Genomic DNA, 17,443 nt, shown 5'->3' on the forward strand with positions numbered 1-17,443 from the left:
AAAGCTGTTGTAGATAGATTAATATTACATGAAATAAATGCTAAAACAAAAATAAGATGGGGAATTCCCTGGCGGCCCAGTAGTTAGGACTTCACGTTTTCACTGCTGAGGATGCGGGTTCAATCCCTGGTCGGGGAACTAAGATCTTGTGTGCCACATGGATCAGCCAAAAATTAAAATAAAATAAAATTAAATGAAGTGAAATGAATTACCCATGGGTCATATATCACAATGAAAATTTCAGAATATTTTGAACTGAATGAAAATAAAAAGCAGTACATATTAAAACTTGAGGGCAGGCAGTTCACCAGGCAGGCCTGGGTTTGGGGCTGGAACCAGAACCTCAGCAGATGTTCACTGGTTGACAGCAGAGGAGAGGAACCGAGTTATACTTGACCTTAAAGCAGCAGGATGGTCAGAATTAAGTGAGATGCCATCTACAAGGAGTTCTCTTTCAAATATTGTAGTCAGGCATCTGGCTTTATGTCTCAAGTTACCCTACAAGCAGAGAAGATGAATCATCACCCAGAATGCTTCAGTGTATACAACAAGGTCCATATGCCCCTCACCTCACATGTCCGTGGGGGACTGACCACAAGGGATGTGAAATTAGCCAAGTTTGTTGAAAAAGCAACTGTTTCTGTGTGATTTCTTCCAAATGTTTGTAAAATTTTATATACATCTTAGCTGCAATGTATTTTGAAGGCAATTTACACGAACAAATTAAGTTGTAAATTTAGTTCACCTTTATACCACATTTTGTAAAATCAATGCTTAAATACAAAATGATATAAATTGGAAGAAAAAAATAGAACAACAAAACTTGAGGGATGCATCTAAAGCCATGCATAGAGGAAAATTTGTAGCCTTAAATGCATAAATTGGAAAAGAAGAAGGTGAAAAATCAACATCTATCTCAGGAAGTTAAAGGAAAAAAATGGATAGCACATTAAACCTAAAGAAAGGAGGTGGAATGAAATAAAAAGTTAAGAGTAGAATAAGAAAACAGAAGATAAAATATAATGTAGGGAATTCCCTGGTGGTCCAGTGGTTAGGACTCCACGCTTTCACAGCTGAGGGCCCAGGTTCGATCCCTGGTCAGGGAACTAAGATCCCACAAGCTGTGCGGTGCAGCCCCCCCAAAATAAATAAATAAAAAAAATATAGGATAGAGGAGCAATAAAACCAGAATGTACTCTTTTCAAGAGACTAATAAAATTGATAAATCCCTGGCAAGACTTATGAAGTAAAAAAGATAAGATAAAAATAACCAATGACAGAACTGAAAAAGGAGACATCACGACCAATCCTATAGATATTAAGAAAAATAACAAGAATAAATTTATACCAGTATAATTTAAAACTTAGATGAAATGGGTAGATTTCTGGAAGAATATAACTTACTCAAATAAAATGTTTGAAGATTTAACATTCAAAATTCATTCAGTAGGGCTTCCCTGGTGGCGCAGTGGTTGAGAGTCCGCCTGCCGATGCAGGGGACACGGGTTCGTGCCCCGCTCCGGGAAGATCCCACATGCCGCGGAGCAGCTGGGCCCGTGAGCCATGGCCACTGAGCCTGCGTGTCCGGAGCCTGTGCTCTGCAACGGGAGAGGCCACAACAGTGAGAGGCCCGCATAACGCAAAAAAAAAAAAAAAAAAATTCATTCAGCACATTCTAATGTAAGATATTAATAATATTGGAAACTGGGTGAGGGGTACAAGGGAGTTCTCTATGCTATCTTAACGTTTCTATACATCTAAAACTATTCTAAAATAAAAAAATTTTATTTAAAAACTCAATCAGTCAATCAGTATAATTCACTACATTAAGAAATAGAGAAAAATCATTACCTCATCAGATGTAGAAACAGCATTGGATAAGATTCATGTTTCATTTACAGTAGATCTCTTAAACTAGGCTTAGAAAGGAATTCTTTAATCTGACAAACAAACATATCTGTGAAAATCTATAGCGAACGTCATATGTGAAATATTGAAAGCTTTCCTTAGTGACTGGGAATAGACAAACATGCCAGCTATCCATACCTCTTTACAATATCTTATTAGAAGTTATAGCCAGTACAATAATGCAAGAAAAAGAAATGCAAGGTATAAAGATTGGGAAGGAAGGAACAACGATCATCATTTATAGACAATAAAATTGTGTATAGAGGAAATTTAAAAGAGTCTATAGATTATTTATGTGAATCAATAAGCAGATGCAGCAGAGCTGCTGGATACAAAGTCAAAAAGCAAAAATCGGGCTTCCCTGGTGGCGCAGTGGTTGAGAGTCCGCCTGCCGATGCAGGGGACATGGGTTCATGACCCGGTCCAGGAGGATCCCACATGCCGCGTAGCGGCTGGGCCCGTGAGCCATGGCGGCTGAGCCTGCACGTCCAGAGCCTGTGCTCCGCAACGGGAGAGACCACAACAGTGAGAGGCCCGCATACTGCAAAAAAAAAAAAAAGCAAAAGTCGTTCGTATTTCTGTTTACCAGCAACAAACAGAATGAAATTTTTAAAAAGATGCCATTGACAATGTCATTCCTAACAATAAATCTAACAGATGATGTGTGATACCTCTAAGCAACAAACTGTAAAACATTATTAGAAAAATTAAAGGACATCTAAATAAGTAGAAAGAAATAACATGTTCATAGATTATTGGAAGACTTAATATTATAAAGATATGTTATTCCCAAATTGATCTACAGATTCAATACAAAGTCAAATATTAACAGACAATTTGACCCTAAAACTTATATGGAAATACTAAGGATAGTTTCTGAAATTCACATGGAAATACTTAAAGTCTTGAAGAAAAATAAGGTGAGAGAACTTGTTCTATAGGATATCAAGATTTATTACAAAGCTAAATTAACTAGAATTATTAGTGCAAGTACAGACAAGCAATGAAACAGAACAGAGAATCCAGAAATAGATCCACATATATATGGACACTTGATTTACACTAGAGGTGGCACTGCAGAGTAATAGGAAAATGATGGTATTGGTATGGTTTGGGGATATCTATTTGAGAAAAACATTAAACCTGACCCCTATCATATTCCAAACAAAAATAAATTCCAGATTGATTAATACATTCAAATATGATAGGCAAAACAATAAAGCTTCTAGTATTTATAATATAGAATGTGTTCATGACCTTGAGATAGAAGAAAGTTTCTTGAACAGGACACAAAAAGCACTAACGATACAGGAAACTATTGGACTACATTAAAAAATTAGAACTTGTATTTATCAAAGGACTCTATTTAAAGAGTGTGAAGGGACTTCCCTGGCAGTCCAGTGGTTAAGACTCTATGCTTCCACTGCAGGGGGCACAGGTTCAATCCCTGGTCAGGAAACTAAGATCCCGCATGTGGCGGGGTGGAAAAAAATAAATTAAATTAAATTAAAATTTAAAAAAAGAGTGTGAAAAGACAGGCTACAGAGTGGGAGAGGATATTTGCTACACAACCAAAAAATGGCTCATGCAGAATATATAAAGAACTACAGATCAGTGAGAAGAGACTTGAATGAGCACTTCACAAATGAGGATATCCAAATGGCCAGTAAAAATATGAAAAGTTATCCAACCACATTAGTCATCATGAAAATGCAAATTAAAACCACAATGGATGATTCTACACACCTACCAAATTGGCTAAAAGTGAAGATGAATAACATCAAGTGTTGGCCAGAATGTGTAGCAACAGGAATGCTCATATACTGAAGTGTAAATTGGTACATCCACTTTAGTAGATAATGCTAAACTGTTATCCAGAGTTGACCATATACATACCCTATAACTGAGCATTCTAATTATAGGAATGTACTTAAGAGAAATATGTGCATCAAAGACAAATGCACTGGAATATTCACAGCAGCTGAATTCAACATAGCCAAAAATTGGAATCAGCCCAAATGACCACTGACAGAAGAAAGGATAAATAAGTTGTGGCGTATTCATATAGTTGAATTGTATACAATAATGACAGTGAACTACAGGAACAGGGAAAACATGGATGCGTCTTACAAACATAATGTTGAGCAAAAGAAGCCAGACACAAAAATACATTATTTGATTGTTCCAATTACATAAAATTTAAAAAAAATTAAACTTGTACTTGTGGATACATGCTTAAATGATAAAACTACAAAGAAGAGCAAGAAAGTGATTTCAATAGAAGTCAAGAGAATGATTTTCTTTGGGAAGAGGGAGACTCTAATTATTAGGAAGGGCCCAAGGTGGGGAATCTGGGAGTGCTGGCAGGGTTCTGTTTATTGTCCTGACTGGTTATATGGCTATTTGCTTTTAATAAATCATTGAGTTATACATTTGTTTTGTGTACTTTTCTGTATGTTTATCATACTTCACAATAAAAGAGATTTTTACAAATTTATAAGCCTACAAAAATGTGGAGATTTCTGTAGGGATTTTGGAAGCTGGAAAACAAATGAATTAGTATTACTGACTTGGCTGATTCAGGAAAGCTAAAGACCAGTTTAGTAATGGGGAATACCGAGTTCCAGTACAGAATCCTCAAAAAGCAAAGGAATTGGTAGCCTACACCAGTTGCTAGAATTGGGGACCTTGAGTTGAGGGGAGGAGGGAGATGGGGGCTGAGCTAAAATGAGTAGGTAAAAGCTGTTTGAAAGGCAGCTAAAGTCCTAGCTGCCTCTTCTCCGAGACTGCAGGCTAACCTCTAAAAAGCGTAAAACAAAGAATTTCTGGACCAGGATACAACTGAGGGCATCGATACTTTGCCAAAAACAGGTAAATTAAGTGACCATATGCATTCTCAGTACTGATACAGAGAATTCCCTAACAAAGACCCACCCTGGTCATTCTGTGTATGTAAAGCTCCAAGTCAGCAGCCCACCAGCAACTCTGAAAGCTTCCTAGACCCTCATTCTTAATGATGAGCAGGCACCAAGGATTATAGGACTCCTCGGGAAAGTCTCTAAGAGAGACAACAGCAAAAACAGCAAAAAGCAACTCAAATGAACTTGAGATTCCGAAGAAAATATAAAACTTAAAAATGGAAAAACTAAAAAAAAAAAAAAAAGGAAAAACTATAATATCTCTAGAAAGATATGAGAAGATATTGAATCCATTATATAAAAACATGATGCTCTTATTAAGAGATTTGTAAGCTGTTCATTCTGTCCTTTGTTTTTATTCATTGTTTTCAGCATTATTTGTTCCACAAATAGTATCTTTTTCTTTGTCTAATTTTATTTTCATGATCTATGGGGATATAGAATATGTTGGAAAATAATAGATGTGAACTGATGTAAAACTTTTAAGAAATAGAAACACTCCTGGCAAGAAATCTGTAATTTAATATTCTATAATGATACCAAGGATGTTTCTTCTGAGCTGATAAAGATAAAAGCCTGCTTCTCTCATTGCATTTTGCTTTGATTTTTTCTTTTCTCTCTTCCATGCAAACTTAAATTTCTCTTCCCATATTTCTATTTTCATCTCCTTGTTTCTTGGTGTCTCTTCTCCCTGGAGATCACTACATTTCAAGCTATCAGAAAGGTATCTGACCAAAATGTGCTATGAGCTTACTACTCGCTGTCTGTCCCACCACAATCTATTAATTAGACTTTTTTAGTTGTAGTTGAATAATTTCAGACAGGCCCTCCATCCTCCCTTTCTGTTTCAATGTATATGTTTTCTCTGAACCCTGCTGTATGATCCTGCAGGATATCTAGAGCTGGGGAGCGAGGAAGGAGAGGCCACATTTCTTAGTTTCTGATGTTTGAATGCGGTCACCTGATGCATGCCTGGACATTGGCTTCTCATGTGTGAGCTGTTTCCTAAATCTTGGATGAGAAAAGGCCATAAAGTCTTAACGTTAACTTTTTTGATGTTGCTTTATAAAATACCTTACCCATCATCATAATTTATACTGCACAGTTGTCTATGGTAGGAAATAACTCACCAGTTTGTGAGTAAGTGAGGACTGTAAAATGAAAGCAGCTCTCACTAAGTTCAGGAGAGCTAGCTGTGTGTTGTGTTTACATGCAGAAGACAACTGCTCAGGTCATCACTTGCCATCTGGCAGGCTAAACCCTGCATCCTGAGGTGGCCCACAGCATTCTCAAAAGAGATCTTTGCTGTAGCAGCTGTCTTTGTTTATATGTGTGTATTTCATTCTTCCCTGTGTTCTACATTTCAGAACCACAAATAAGTTCCTACCTCATAGATCCACTCAGTCTGTCTTTTTTGTGGCCCCTCCATTTTTTACATCATCTTTTTTTTTCTCTCTTCTGGGTTTTTTTTTTTTTTTTTTTTTTTTTTTCTCTTGCTCCTTACAACTTCCTGGGACTTTGGTTTGTTTAAACAAACTTAGGCCTTGATCTCTTTTTTAAAAGCAATTTATTTAACTTAGAAAGACGCTTCATCCTGCATTTTTAAAAACTAACCTGTTAACGTATTCCTTTAACTCACTTATTCTTTGTATTCTCTAAGGAGGCACTACAGTTCGAAAGGAGATCATCAAGAATAAAATCAGAGCCATTGGGAAGATGGCACGGGTCTTTTCAATTCTTCGGTAAGGATAACTCTGTCATTACACTGTGGGATAAAAGCATTTTGAGAGTAATTTAGAAGTTGATTTCAGAACAGTTTTTTTAGAATTGGAGTTTGGTATTAGAACTGTTGGTCTTTGGGTTGAGTACAGTTTGAATCAGACCTACATGTTAAAGTGCCTAGAAATGCCTGGCAAACATTTATTTGGTATGAGCTTAGATACAGTGCAGTGAGTGCAGTGATTTAGTGTGGATTCTGGAGCCAGATTGCCTGTGTTCAGATCCTGGCTCTACATCTCCTCAGCTGTGTGATCTTGTGCCTCATTTTCCTGGTCTGTAAAAGACTGATAATAGCACATCTGCCTTACAGGGTTCTTTGGAGGATTATATGGGGTAATATATGGAAAACATTAGAACAGCACCTGATTATTAAATGGCTTTAACTGAAAAGCAAGACCTGGCTAATTGTTGTTAATTGGAATATTTACAGAAAACATCCCTTTCTTTGGGTCAGGGAAGGGATAGGGAGAAGGAGAACCTATCCTCCATCTCTGCGCATCTTTTCTTAACTTCTTTCAAGTCTCTTTGTAGGTACTGAGCGGTAGATACCCTAGCATTAACCCTGGGCTTTGATTTTCCTTTGCAGGGAAGAGAGTGAGAGTGTGCTGACTCTGAAGGGCCTGACTCCTACAGGTACCCTCCCTTTGGGTGTACTCTCAGGAGGAAAGCAGACTATTGAGACAGGTGAGTATGAGAAATGCTCCTTTCATGGACTGTGTGCTCCCGTTACCTAGCAGTCAATGTCAAATTGAAACGTAGGGCTTCTTTCAATAAATGGTACTAAAGCAATTGGATATCTATCTCTGGGGGAAAATGGATCTCCATACACAAAAACTGAATCAAAATGAATTATAACTTAAATGTAAAATCTAAGACAGTAAAACTCCCGGAAGAAAGTATGGAAACTAGGCATTGGGGTAGATAAAGAGTCCTTAAATATGACACACAAAATACTAACCTTAAAAGAAAAATTGAATAAATGGCTTTCATGAAAATTAAGAATGTGGATTCACAGAAATTCATGATTAAGAAAGGAAAAAGACAAACCATAAACTGGGAGAAGATTTTTGCAGTACATATGTCTGACAAAGGACTTACATTCAGAGTCTATAAAGAACTACAACTCAGGGACTTCCTGGTGGTCCAGTGGTTAAGACTCCACGCTTCCGTCACAAGGAGCATGGGTTCGATCCTTGGTCGGGGGACTAAGATCCCTCATGCCGCACCCCGTGGCAAAAAAAAAAGTACAACTCAATAAGAAAAACACAAAACAACCCAATTTTTTTAATGGTCAAAAGATTTTAACAGACACTTCACAAAAGAGGGTATTAAAATGGCCAAAAAGCATATGAAAAGGTGCTTAAAATAGTTACTCATCTGGGAAATGGATATAAAACCCCAGTGAGATACCACTATGTGTGACAATACCAAGTGTTGATGAGTTTGTGGAGAACTAAAACTAGATACATTGCTGGTAGGTTTGTAAATTGGTTCAACCACTTTGGAAAACTGTTGGGCAATAAAGCAAAACATATGTCTACCCTACAACCCAGCAAATCCATGCCTGTTTTTTTGTTTGTTTGTTTATTTTATTTTATTTTTGGCTGCGTTGGGTCTTCGTTGCTGCGCGCGGGCTTTCTCTAGTTGCGGCGAGCAGGGGCTACTCTTCCTTGCGGTGCACGGGCTTCTCATTGCAGTGGCTTCTCTTGTTGGGGAGCATGGGCTCTAGGCACGCGGGCTCAGTAGTTGTGGCTCACAGGCCCAGTTGCTCCGTGGCATGTGGGATCTTCCCGGACCAGGGCTCGAGCCCATGTCCCCTGCATTGGCAGACAGATTCTTAACCACTGCGCCACCAGGGAAGCCCCCATGCCTGGTTTCTATCGAAGAGAAATTAGTGCATATGTCCACCAAAGGATGTGCATAAGAATGCTCACCTTAGCTTTACTCATAATAGTCCAAAATGGGAAACAACCAAATGTCCATCAATAGTAGAATAGATAGATAAATTGTGTTATATTTATACAATGGAATTTACTCAGCAATAAAAAATAACATTATGAATACATGCAAAAACATAGTTGAATCTCACAGACATCATGGTAAACTAAAAAAGCTGCACCGAGGGCTTCCCTGGTGGCGCAGTGGTTGAGAGTCTGCCTGCCAATGCAGGGGACACGGGTTCATGCCCCGGTCCGGGAAGATCCCACATGCCGTGGAGCAGCTGGGCCCGTGAGCCATGGCCGCTGAGCCTGCACGTCCAGAGCCTGTGCTCCGCAACGGGAGAGGCCACAACAGTGAGAGGCCTGCGTACCGCAAAAAAAAAAAAAAAAAAGCTACACCAAAAAGAGCACAGACTGTCTGATTTATATGATGTTCAAGAACAGGCAAACTAACATTTCTGGGTGGGATCAAAGTGAGGTGGCGGGGAAGCAACCGCGGCGTATATGGGCCTCACGGTGCCTCTCGTCATGATGAGCGTGTTCTGGGGCTTCGTCAGCTTCTTGGAGCCCTGGTTCATCCCTGAGGGTCCCAACTGGGAGTTATCATCACCTTGTTGGGGACCTGTTCAGTTTGCTGTTATCTCTAGTCATGAAGAGATGTTAAATCACCTCCATACCTAGACCACCTTCCTTGATTTGCCTATTTTGGCCATCAGCTGCCTTAAACATTCACAGCATATTTGAACATCTTATTCTACAATGCAGTATTTTTTTTCCCGTCACCTTTTTTACACTTTGATGAATTATGTACCTACTTAAACTGTGCAGGCTCCATAAAATGTCTATGCACTCCTCTGAGATAGAAAATGCTGTTCTTCTGAGAAATATATGACTCTCTCTTTGGAACCTGTGGATTTGAAGGTGGCTCCTGCCTGCTCACTACATGGGAATCATCAAAGTGTTTAAGAACTGTTACAAGACAGGAAGACTCCAGTGGGGCGGTCAATAGGAGAACATGTTCAGAGGGAAGATCTATCCCACCAGAATTATGCCAAAGTATATTTTTAGGATGAATTTATTTCTGCTATCTTTTGGAATAAATTATTTTTCTGTTTTCAAAAAAAAAAAAAAAAAGAACTGGGACTTCCCTGGTGGCACAGTGGTTAAAAATCCGCCTGTCAATGCAGGGCACATGGTTTCGAGCCCTGGTCTAGGAAGGTCACCCATGCCATGGAGCAGCTAAGCCCACGAGCCACAGCTGCTGAGCCCGCATGCTGCAACTACTGAAGCCCGCGCACCTAGAGCCCATGCTCCGCAACAAGAGAATCCACCGCAATGAGAAGCTTGCACGCTGCAATGAAGAGTAGCCCCCACTCACTGCAACTAGAGAAAGCCTGCGCACAGCAACGAAGACCCAGCTCAGCCAAAAATAAATAAATAAAATTTTTTTTTTTAAAAAGAGCTTCACCGTGTCCCAGGCACTGAAGTGAAACACTCGATAGGTATTTGTGCTTTCTGTTCTCAGAAACACAAGCAACAACAACAAAAAAGGAACTGGCAAGCTCATCAATGGTAAAAGAAGTCAGAATGGCACGTCCTCTGGTGGGAGCATATGGACCCAGAAGGAGCACAGGGGACTTCTGGAGTAGTGGGAATGTTCTATATCACTATCTAGGTGGTAGTTACACAAGTGCATGCATATATAAAAATGTATTAAGCAGTACACTTCAGATTTATGCACATCATATGCCTCACTTGTGTGTTTTATACCTTAATTTTGGGGGGTTAGAGTTTCTCAATCAGAAAGGGAGTTTGCCTCTTTGCCTGCAAACCATATCCTACAACAGTGCCTCAGTCACCTCTTCAACCAGAGTGTCAGTTCTGAAAATTACGTGGGCATTGACTTTAAGGAGAGGGCTTTATGGAACCCAGGAATGATAAGGTTGATATTTGTCAGAATAAACAGATCTGGTCAAGCAAGGGGAAGAAACGTGAGATCAAATCATTGGATGACTAATTCTAGGCAAGAAAACTGGAGTTGAAGCATTAACAACTTAAAGCAGAGTTTCACTGCTTTTTTTGCCCCCCTTGTTTTTTGAATTGCTTCTACTTAAGTTTTTCTTTTCCTTCTCACCCTGCCTCTTATAAGAATTCTTTGCATTTTGTGAACACTCCAGGGCTATTGATTAATAGGAACAGCCCCCTTTCCCCCTCTTCTTTTTATAGGATTGATTTCCTCCTCTTTCAAATTGAATACTGAAATATTAGAGTTGTTATTTATAAGGAAGAGTGAACATTTTCTCCTTGGAAGTATAAAATTAATTTTCTTAACTTCTGTAGTTTCATAGGAAGGATCAGTAAACTTTCAGATTGAATTTTTCGTCTCAGATGTGCAGTTTCTTGTAAGCAAAATACTTTTCTGTCATTGCTCTGCTTGTTAGTCATGTGAAATATTCTGAGAGCAGCTCTGACAAAGCATTTTAGAGTTAATGGGTAGTAATATGGGTAAAGAAAAAAAGGAACATCCTATACGTTCTTTCTTGAAAAGTTTTGGAAATTTGCTGATCCACAGAGTTGTTGTTTTAATCTGAATGAAATTTTTCTAGACCTTGATTTGAAAGAGTAAATCTGCAAATCTGGGATAAGTAGCAAAGAGAATTTTATGGATGTGTTATTTGGAGATTTGTTGTTTATAATCCTTGGTCAATCTTTTGTTCTCAGTCCCAAATATATGCAGTTTCTCTTCATTACTGATTTGAATATGAGTGTTTTAATCAATATAGGATTGTTTATTGATACTCCAAAATTGATAGAAATCTCAGGAATGTGTAAGAACAAAACTAAAGTTGCAGCCAACCTTTTAGAGCTTCTTATTCTCTCTTATTGATTGACAAGAACTGAGTTTATTTGTCATTTTCCCATCAGAGTCTCAGTTCCACAGGTTCACTGGCAAACTGGAGCATTAGCTGAAAAAGATCTTTTATTGTTCATGTAACTTTACTTGGAGAGCCTTCAACCAACAATATCCCATCCTATATGGCCTTATAGCCTACATTCATTTATACCCCACCTTGTTCCACAGGGGATTTGAGTAAGTTACAGTATACATCCAGCACAGTGAAGGGAAATAAATATGCTTGGAAATTGGAGCACAAAGGAAAACAAACCAGTGAAAGCCAATAGTCAGTCACAAATTTGACTCCAAGCTTCCTAGTAGCCAAAGTAAAGAGGGAAGACCATAAGATAAAAAACAGGTCAGTTATAAATTGGACTCCATCAAAAGTTTTAAAGTTTTGTGCTGAAAATGGAACCATCAAGAAAGTGAAGGGCTTCCCTGATGGCGCAGTGGTTGAGAGTCCGCCTGCCGATGCAGGGGACACGGGTTCGTGCCCCGGTCCGGGAATATCCCACGTGCCACGGAACGGCTGGGCCCGTGAGCCATGGCTGCTGGGCCTGCGCGTCCGGAGCCTGTGCTCCTCAACGGAAGAGGCCACAACAGTGAGAGACCCGTGTACTGCCAAAAAAAAAAAAGAAAATGAAAACACAACCCACAGCATGGTTGAAAATATTTACAAAGCGTACATCTGATAAGAGACTAGTATCTAGAAACTGTAAAGAATTCTTGTAACTGAATAATAAAAAGACAAATACCCCAATTAAAATGGGTAAAAAATTGAATAGATGTTTTTCCAAAGAAGACATACAAATGGCCAATAAGCATGTGAAAAGATGTTCCACATCATTAGACATTAACCACAATGGGATACCACTTTAAGCCCACTGGATAGTTGTAATCAAAAAGGCAGAAACAAGTGTTCGTGAGAATGGAGAGAAAGTAGGACCCTCATACACTGCTGGTGGGGATTTAAAATGGAGCAGCACATTGGAAACCAATCTGGCAGTTTCTTAGATGATTAAACATACCGTTAATCATATGACCCAGCAGTTACACTCCTAGTTACATACCCCGAGAAATGAAAACATAGCCACACAAAAACTTGTACACAAATGTTCATAGTAACAGGCTCTGTAATAGCCAATAAGTGGAAACAACACAAATGTCTATCACCTGATGAATGGATAAACAAAATGTGGTATATTCATACAATGGAATACTATTCAGTCATAAAAAGGAATTATGTACTGATACAATCCTCAACATGAATAAACCTTGAAAACATTATGCTAAGTGAAAGAAGCTAGTCACTAAAACCACATATTATATGATTCCACTTATGCGAAATGTCCAGAACAGGCAAATCTGTAGAGACAGAAAGTACTTTAGGGGTTGACTGTAAAGTTAGGGGAAGGGATGAGGGAGGGAAATGGGGTTTTAGGGGGTGATGAAAATGTTCTAACCATAGATTGTGGTAATGGCTACACAACTCTTAAAATCATTGAATTATCGCTTTGAACAAGTGAATTTTATGGTTATGTGAATTATATTTCAGTAAGGAAATCTCATTCAGTAAAGAAAAGTATATTTTAGTAAAGGAAAAGAAAAAACAGTTTCTCAGTTTTATATGACTGTTTCTTGTAAAGAATATCCTTCAGTGCAGGCTATCTTAATACCCAATGCAAAAAGCAATTCTAGGAGGACCCAAAACAATGTGATACTAGTACACATTTTGCCACAGACACAGCTTTTAAATTCTAATTAAACCGACACTGTGTATACAATTTCAAGTAAAGCTTTGTTCTCCCACTTCTTAACAGTTGCTTTAGCGATGTACTGTTTGAAGGCACTATCGTTTTCTTGTGAAAGTTTGTTCTATGTGAGGAGATTTGAGAGGGTGTGACATTGCTTTAACACATGCCAACACATGGTTGACAAATGTAAGCAGTTGATAAGTTGATTCCAAGTTTCCATTTTCCCCATTGCCTTCGGAAGTTAATTTTCAGTTCTTCCAGTTTCTCCTCTCTGATTGATATAAAAAGCCTCAGGAACAGCAAACTGTTACTGTTCATTATCCTTCCCTGCCTTCTTTTAAAAAATTAGGATTGGAGGAACTAACAGGGTTCTCCTAATAAGATCTTTCTTGCTACAACTGGTAACCTTTTCATATATTAGCGCTTTTACTGTCTTAAAATGAAGATGCAAGAAAGTTTACCTGTTGATACTAATTTTTAAATAGCTTCCTTTTCCAAAAGTGAAGAAGAGGGCCTTCTTAGTAATTGGCCTGCTCTCTTGCACAGCGAATGGAAGCCACGTGGGTTGGAAATGTCAGCCTCTGCTGTGTCTCTCCTTCCAGATGGTACATAAATTTGTATTCAGAATTGAATAGATGTATGCCTTTCCCAGCTTAGTACTCCACCCCCGGAAAAGAGATAACCCCTCACTTATAACCCATTTTTCTCTCCTTCCAAATGCCAGTCTGTTATTCAACGGCCACTCTCTTTCATTAAGGACAGTTGGACCCCACACAAGTTGCTTGAAATCATTAAGAAATAGTTTTAAATAACTTTCCCCCCCCCGCCCCCAGTACGCAGACCTCTCACTGCTGTGGCCTCTCCCGTTGCGGAGCACAGGCTCCGGACGCGCAGGCTCAGCGGCCATGGCTCATGGGCTCAGCCGCTCCGCGGCATGTGGGATCCTCCCGGACCAGGGCACGAACCCGTGTCCCCTGCATCGGCAGGCGGACTCTCAACCACTGCGCCACCAGGGAAGCCCTAAATAACTTTTTTTAATAGAACACAGCAGCTACAGATCTAATATCATCTGAACTATCACAAACTAAAGAACAGTTGTAATATTAAATGATTTGACTGGACATATTTTGATATGTGAATGTTAAGACGTAGATTAGCAGCTGGCTATCTAAAATGAGGAAAACGTCGTAACTCTTGTTTCTTCTAGTCAGCTTGATTGACCCCATTGTCTTAGCTGTGGATGACATTAGCTAAAAGGTTCTCGTGCCGCTCACAATGTGAACAATCTTAGAAACTCTCCCCACCTCATATTTCCCCCCAATTTAGTTTTTCGCAGTAATCCTGTCGCTTCTCTAACTAGTCGACTTTTATTAGGGATGGGAGTAGGCTTAAAGGTGGGACGCTGGGATGTCTGTGCTGGCAGCAGTGCTGTTGGTTTACTCACTCTTTTTCTGCCTTCATTTTTGCATGCCACTGCTCCTGCCTCTTACAGCCACAGTAGAAGCAGTAGAGGCCCGGGAAGGTATGGCCATATTCCTGTGATAGATGTGATCATGTGTCTGTCTACTAGTTTTAAAAGCTTTGTCAACATTCGAAATCTTTTATTATTGCATCACCAGAACTGTAACAGTGAGGAAAGGAAGAGATATCTCTAGGCATGCTCACAAAGTATTTCCTTTGTGTCCTGTATTTGTATTAATTTAAATGACCTTCTCCACAGCTGAAGTCCTTTCTGGGCTCTCTCAGTTTTAATGCAATGACTGAAGCTTAAGCAACTGGTCATGGGGGTTCAAATGGTGTAATCTCATAGCCCTTCCATATCCAAGAGGCATCCACTTGATTATCAGAAATTCAAACCGTCAGCCTCTTTATCTAATGATTTCAAAGGACATCAAAAGTGGAGGCAAAAGTAGATAGGAGTTAGTTGGATTTGTTTCTGAGGTTGCCCTAAGTCAGTCAAGCTAAATTATCTTTGTTTCTATGAAAACAAATTTCTATGAATTCTGAGGATGAAAACCATTGGAATCGATAAACTTGTGTTATAAATTTAATTGTTCTGTTAGATAAGATGGTTCACAACGGGAATGCCTTTCCTTGATGATACAAAAGTTCAGTCAGAAAGAAAATATCTAGGAACTATTGTTTAGATGGCTTTTAACTTACATTCAGCTCCTGGTTGTGCAAGATAAAAAGCTCTCCTTCTAAACTTTTTTGTGTGGTCTACGTGATGTTTGTGTTAGAGCAGCTACTCTGCTTAACTTGTTCTGTTATTCTAGTGTTGCCTTTTTTTCTCTCTCACTGAGCACGTTTCTGGCCCATAAGAGACTCTTTCAAATGTATTGGGGCTTTTTGTCAGGTCTACTTCTGCTGTGATTAATTAAGCTATGAAAATGACTTTCAGTTTCCGTGGCCCTTTGGGCCTTAAGGAAGCAGTAGCTTCAGACCAGGCTAATTGAAATCAAATATTGCTCAATCCCTTCACCAGACATGTGCTCCACAGCCACCCTTCTGTATTTTTCTCAAGGAGGTTGCTGTATGCTAAGAAACTTAAAGCTGGTCGCTTTACTGTCTAATTGAGCTCCTCCCTTTCCTGTTTTTCTGTAGCCATCAGAGGGTTTTCACTTCAGCACAGGATCCGGAGTTTTGAAGAAGCCCGAGGTCTGGACCGAATTAATGAGCGGATGCCACCCCGCAAAGATAGCCAGTACTTTGATGGGCCGGTGAAATTGGCCCAACCAAACGCTGCGCACAGGAGTGACAAGGGGAGAAGAGCCAGTAATGACTCAGAGCCCTGCTGTGGCACAGGTGGATCCAAGACTTAACAATCAATTTTATTTATTTATTATTGGAAAACAAAACAAAAACAACTGAAACAACTTAAACCTGGAGGTGCATTCATAATACACTCTGCATTTACTCTGTAAGAAAGGTGACCATTTTATAAATTCTTTTAATTTATGTTTAATATATACATAAAAAGTGAATGTGTTTTGTTTTTCCTTTTTTTTTCCCCGTAATTTTTAGGAACTGATCTGATTGTCTGATACATAGTGAAGTCTTGTGCTATAAAGGGGACCTTCCCCTAATAAAAGGGCCTTGGAAACCTCTACCCTGGGTTTCTGACTTGAACTAGCCAGCCTTTTCTCTTGTTTTTGGAGGGTAATATCTTTCATTTCAGACTAATCATTTTTCAAACACAAAAGGGTTTTTTCTTTTCTTTCTTTCTTTTTTTTTTTTTCCTTTCTACAGGGTACCATTGAAGAAGATCTCTTAGATTTCAGTGGCTAAAACTTCTCTTCTTATGGAAAACTTGATTATAGTAGAACTCCTAAGTGAATAACCCAAACCCAGTGATTTTAAGGGTCAAGGGAAATGTTTTCCATAAAAACTTACTTTCTTCTGAACTCTCAATTACTCAATGTATTCTAGTATGGCGAAATAAAAAATAATGAGGGATTTTCGTAGAATTACTTAAAATTTGTTCATCTAACCGTGGGCGTGATTGATTGGTTTAAACTTCCCTTAGAACTTTGGAGGTTTCTTAACTGTTGCCAGATCCTTTTGCTTTTGTTTTTGAACACTAGGTGATTTACCCCATCTGCAAAGGAAGCGACATTTCTAAATATTCTATAAATGCCCTCTGTAGAACCTTCGATGGTAACAAGTGTTTATGCCCTTCTGTGTTACTGCATCAGCTCTCACATCTATCCTCCCCGTCGTCCGTCTGTTTTTCTGTGTCAGCATTTTTGAAACCAACTGGGGTAATGGAAACTGACTAGGTTAAAATGGTCCCCCTGTGAACTGGAAGTCTTGCTAAAGGGCATTGGATGAGTGAGGATTTCCTGTCTATCAATTACTGGAATGTTCCTCCATTTTTCAACACTCATTATATTGAACTGTGTGTCAGTCTCTGTCAGCATATTTTGGAATACAAAAACAAGTGATCAAATACAAGGTTTGAATAATCTTTCCTTAGTTTTTCAAGTCACAACCAACTAGTGAAGGAAATTTCAGGGATCCTTAGGCTCCCATTTTTGGTTTAGCCTGATGACAGGTGCCATGTCATAATACTCACTGGTCAGCCTTGTAGTGAAAGTGCATGTCTGGGCCACACTACACCCAAGTGCATATTTGTGGAATTCCTTAATGTCATTTGGGATGTAGGAGTCCAGCATTAAAGCAAGTATCCCAGACAGTAGTACTTTATGTTTGGAGCTTCAAGGACACCAGAAACCTTTTCTCAAAAAA

At 39.1% G+C, this 17,443-nt stretch overlaps 1 protein-coding gene across 2 annotated transcripts in view; it reads left to right on the forward strand.

The window, feature by feature from the left end:
- The window catches only part of PPP3CC (protein phosphatase 3 catalytic subunit gamma), an 89,542-nt gene extending 72,891 nt beyond the window's left edge, over positions 1 to 16,651 (forward strand). The window contains exons 11-14 of one of the 2 annotated variants that reach the window (XM_081236245.1): positions 6,487 to 6,568; positions 7,192 to 7,289; positions 14,688 to 14,717; positions 15,800 to 16,651. In XM_081236245.1, coding sequence (XP_081092371.1) covers positions 6,487 to 6,568; positions 7,192 to 7,289; positions 14,688 to 14,717; positions 15,800 to 16,017 — 428 coding nt within the window. In that variant the 3' untranslated portion in view covers positions 16,018 to 16,651. The remainder of the gene's footprint in view (positions 1 to 6,486; positions 6,569 to 7,191; positions 7,290 to 14,687; positions 14,718 to 15,799) is intronic. The other variant, XM_081236246.1, reaches the window with a different exon arrangement.
- The last annotated feature ends 792 nt before the right edge of the window (positions 16,652 to 17,443 follow it).

The sequence above is a fragment of the Mesoplodon bidens genome (genome assembly GCF_964165515.1).
Source record: "Mesoplodon bidens genome assembly, chromosome: 6".
Taxonomy (NCBI): domain Eukaryota; kingdom Metazoa; phylum Chordata; class Mammalia; order Artiodactyla; family Ziphiidae; genus Mesoplodon; species Mesoplodon bidens.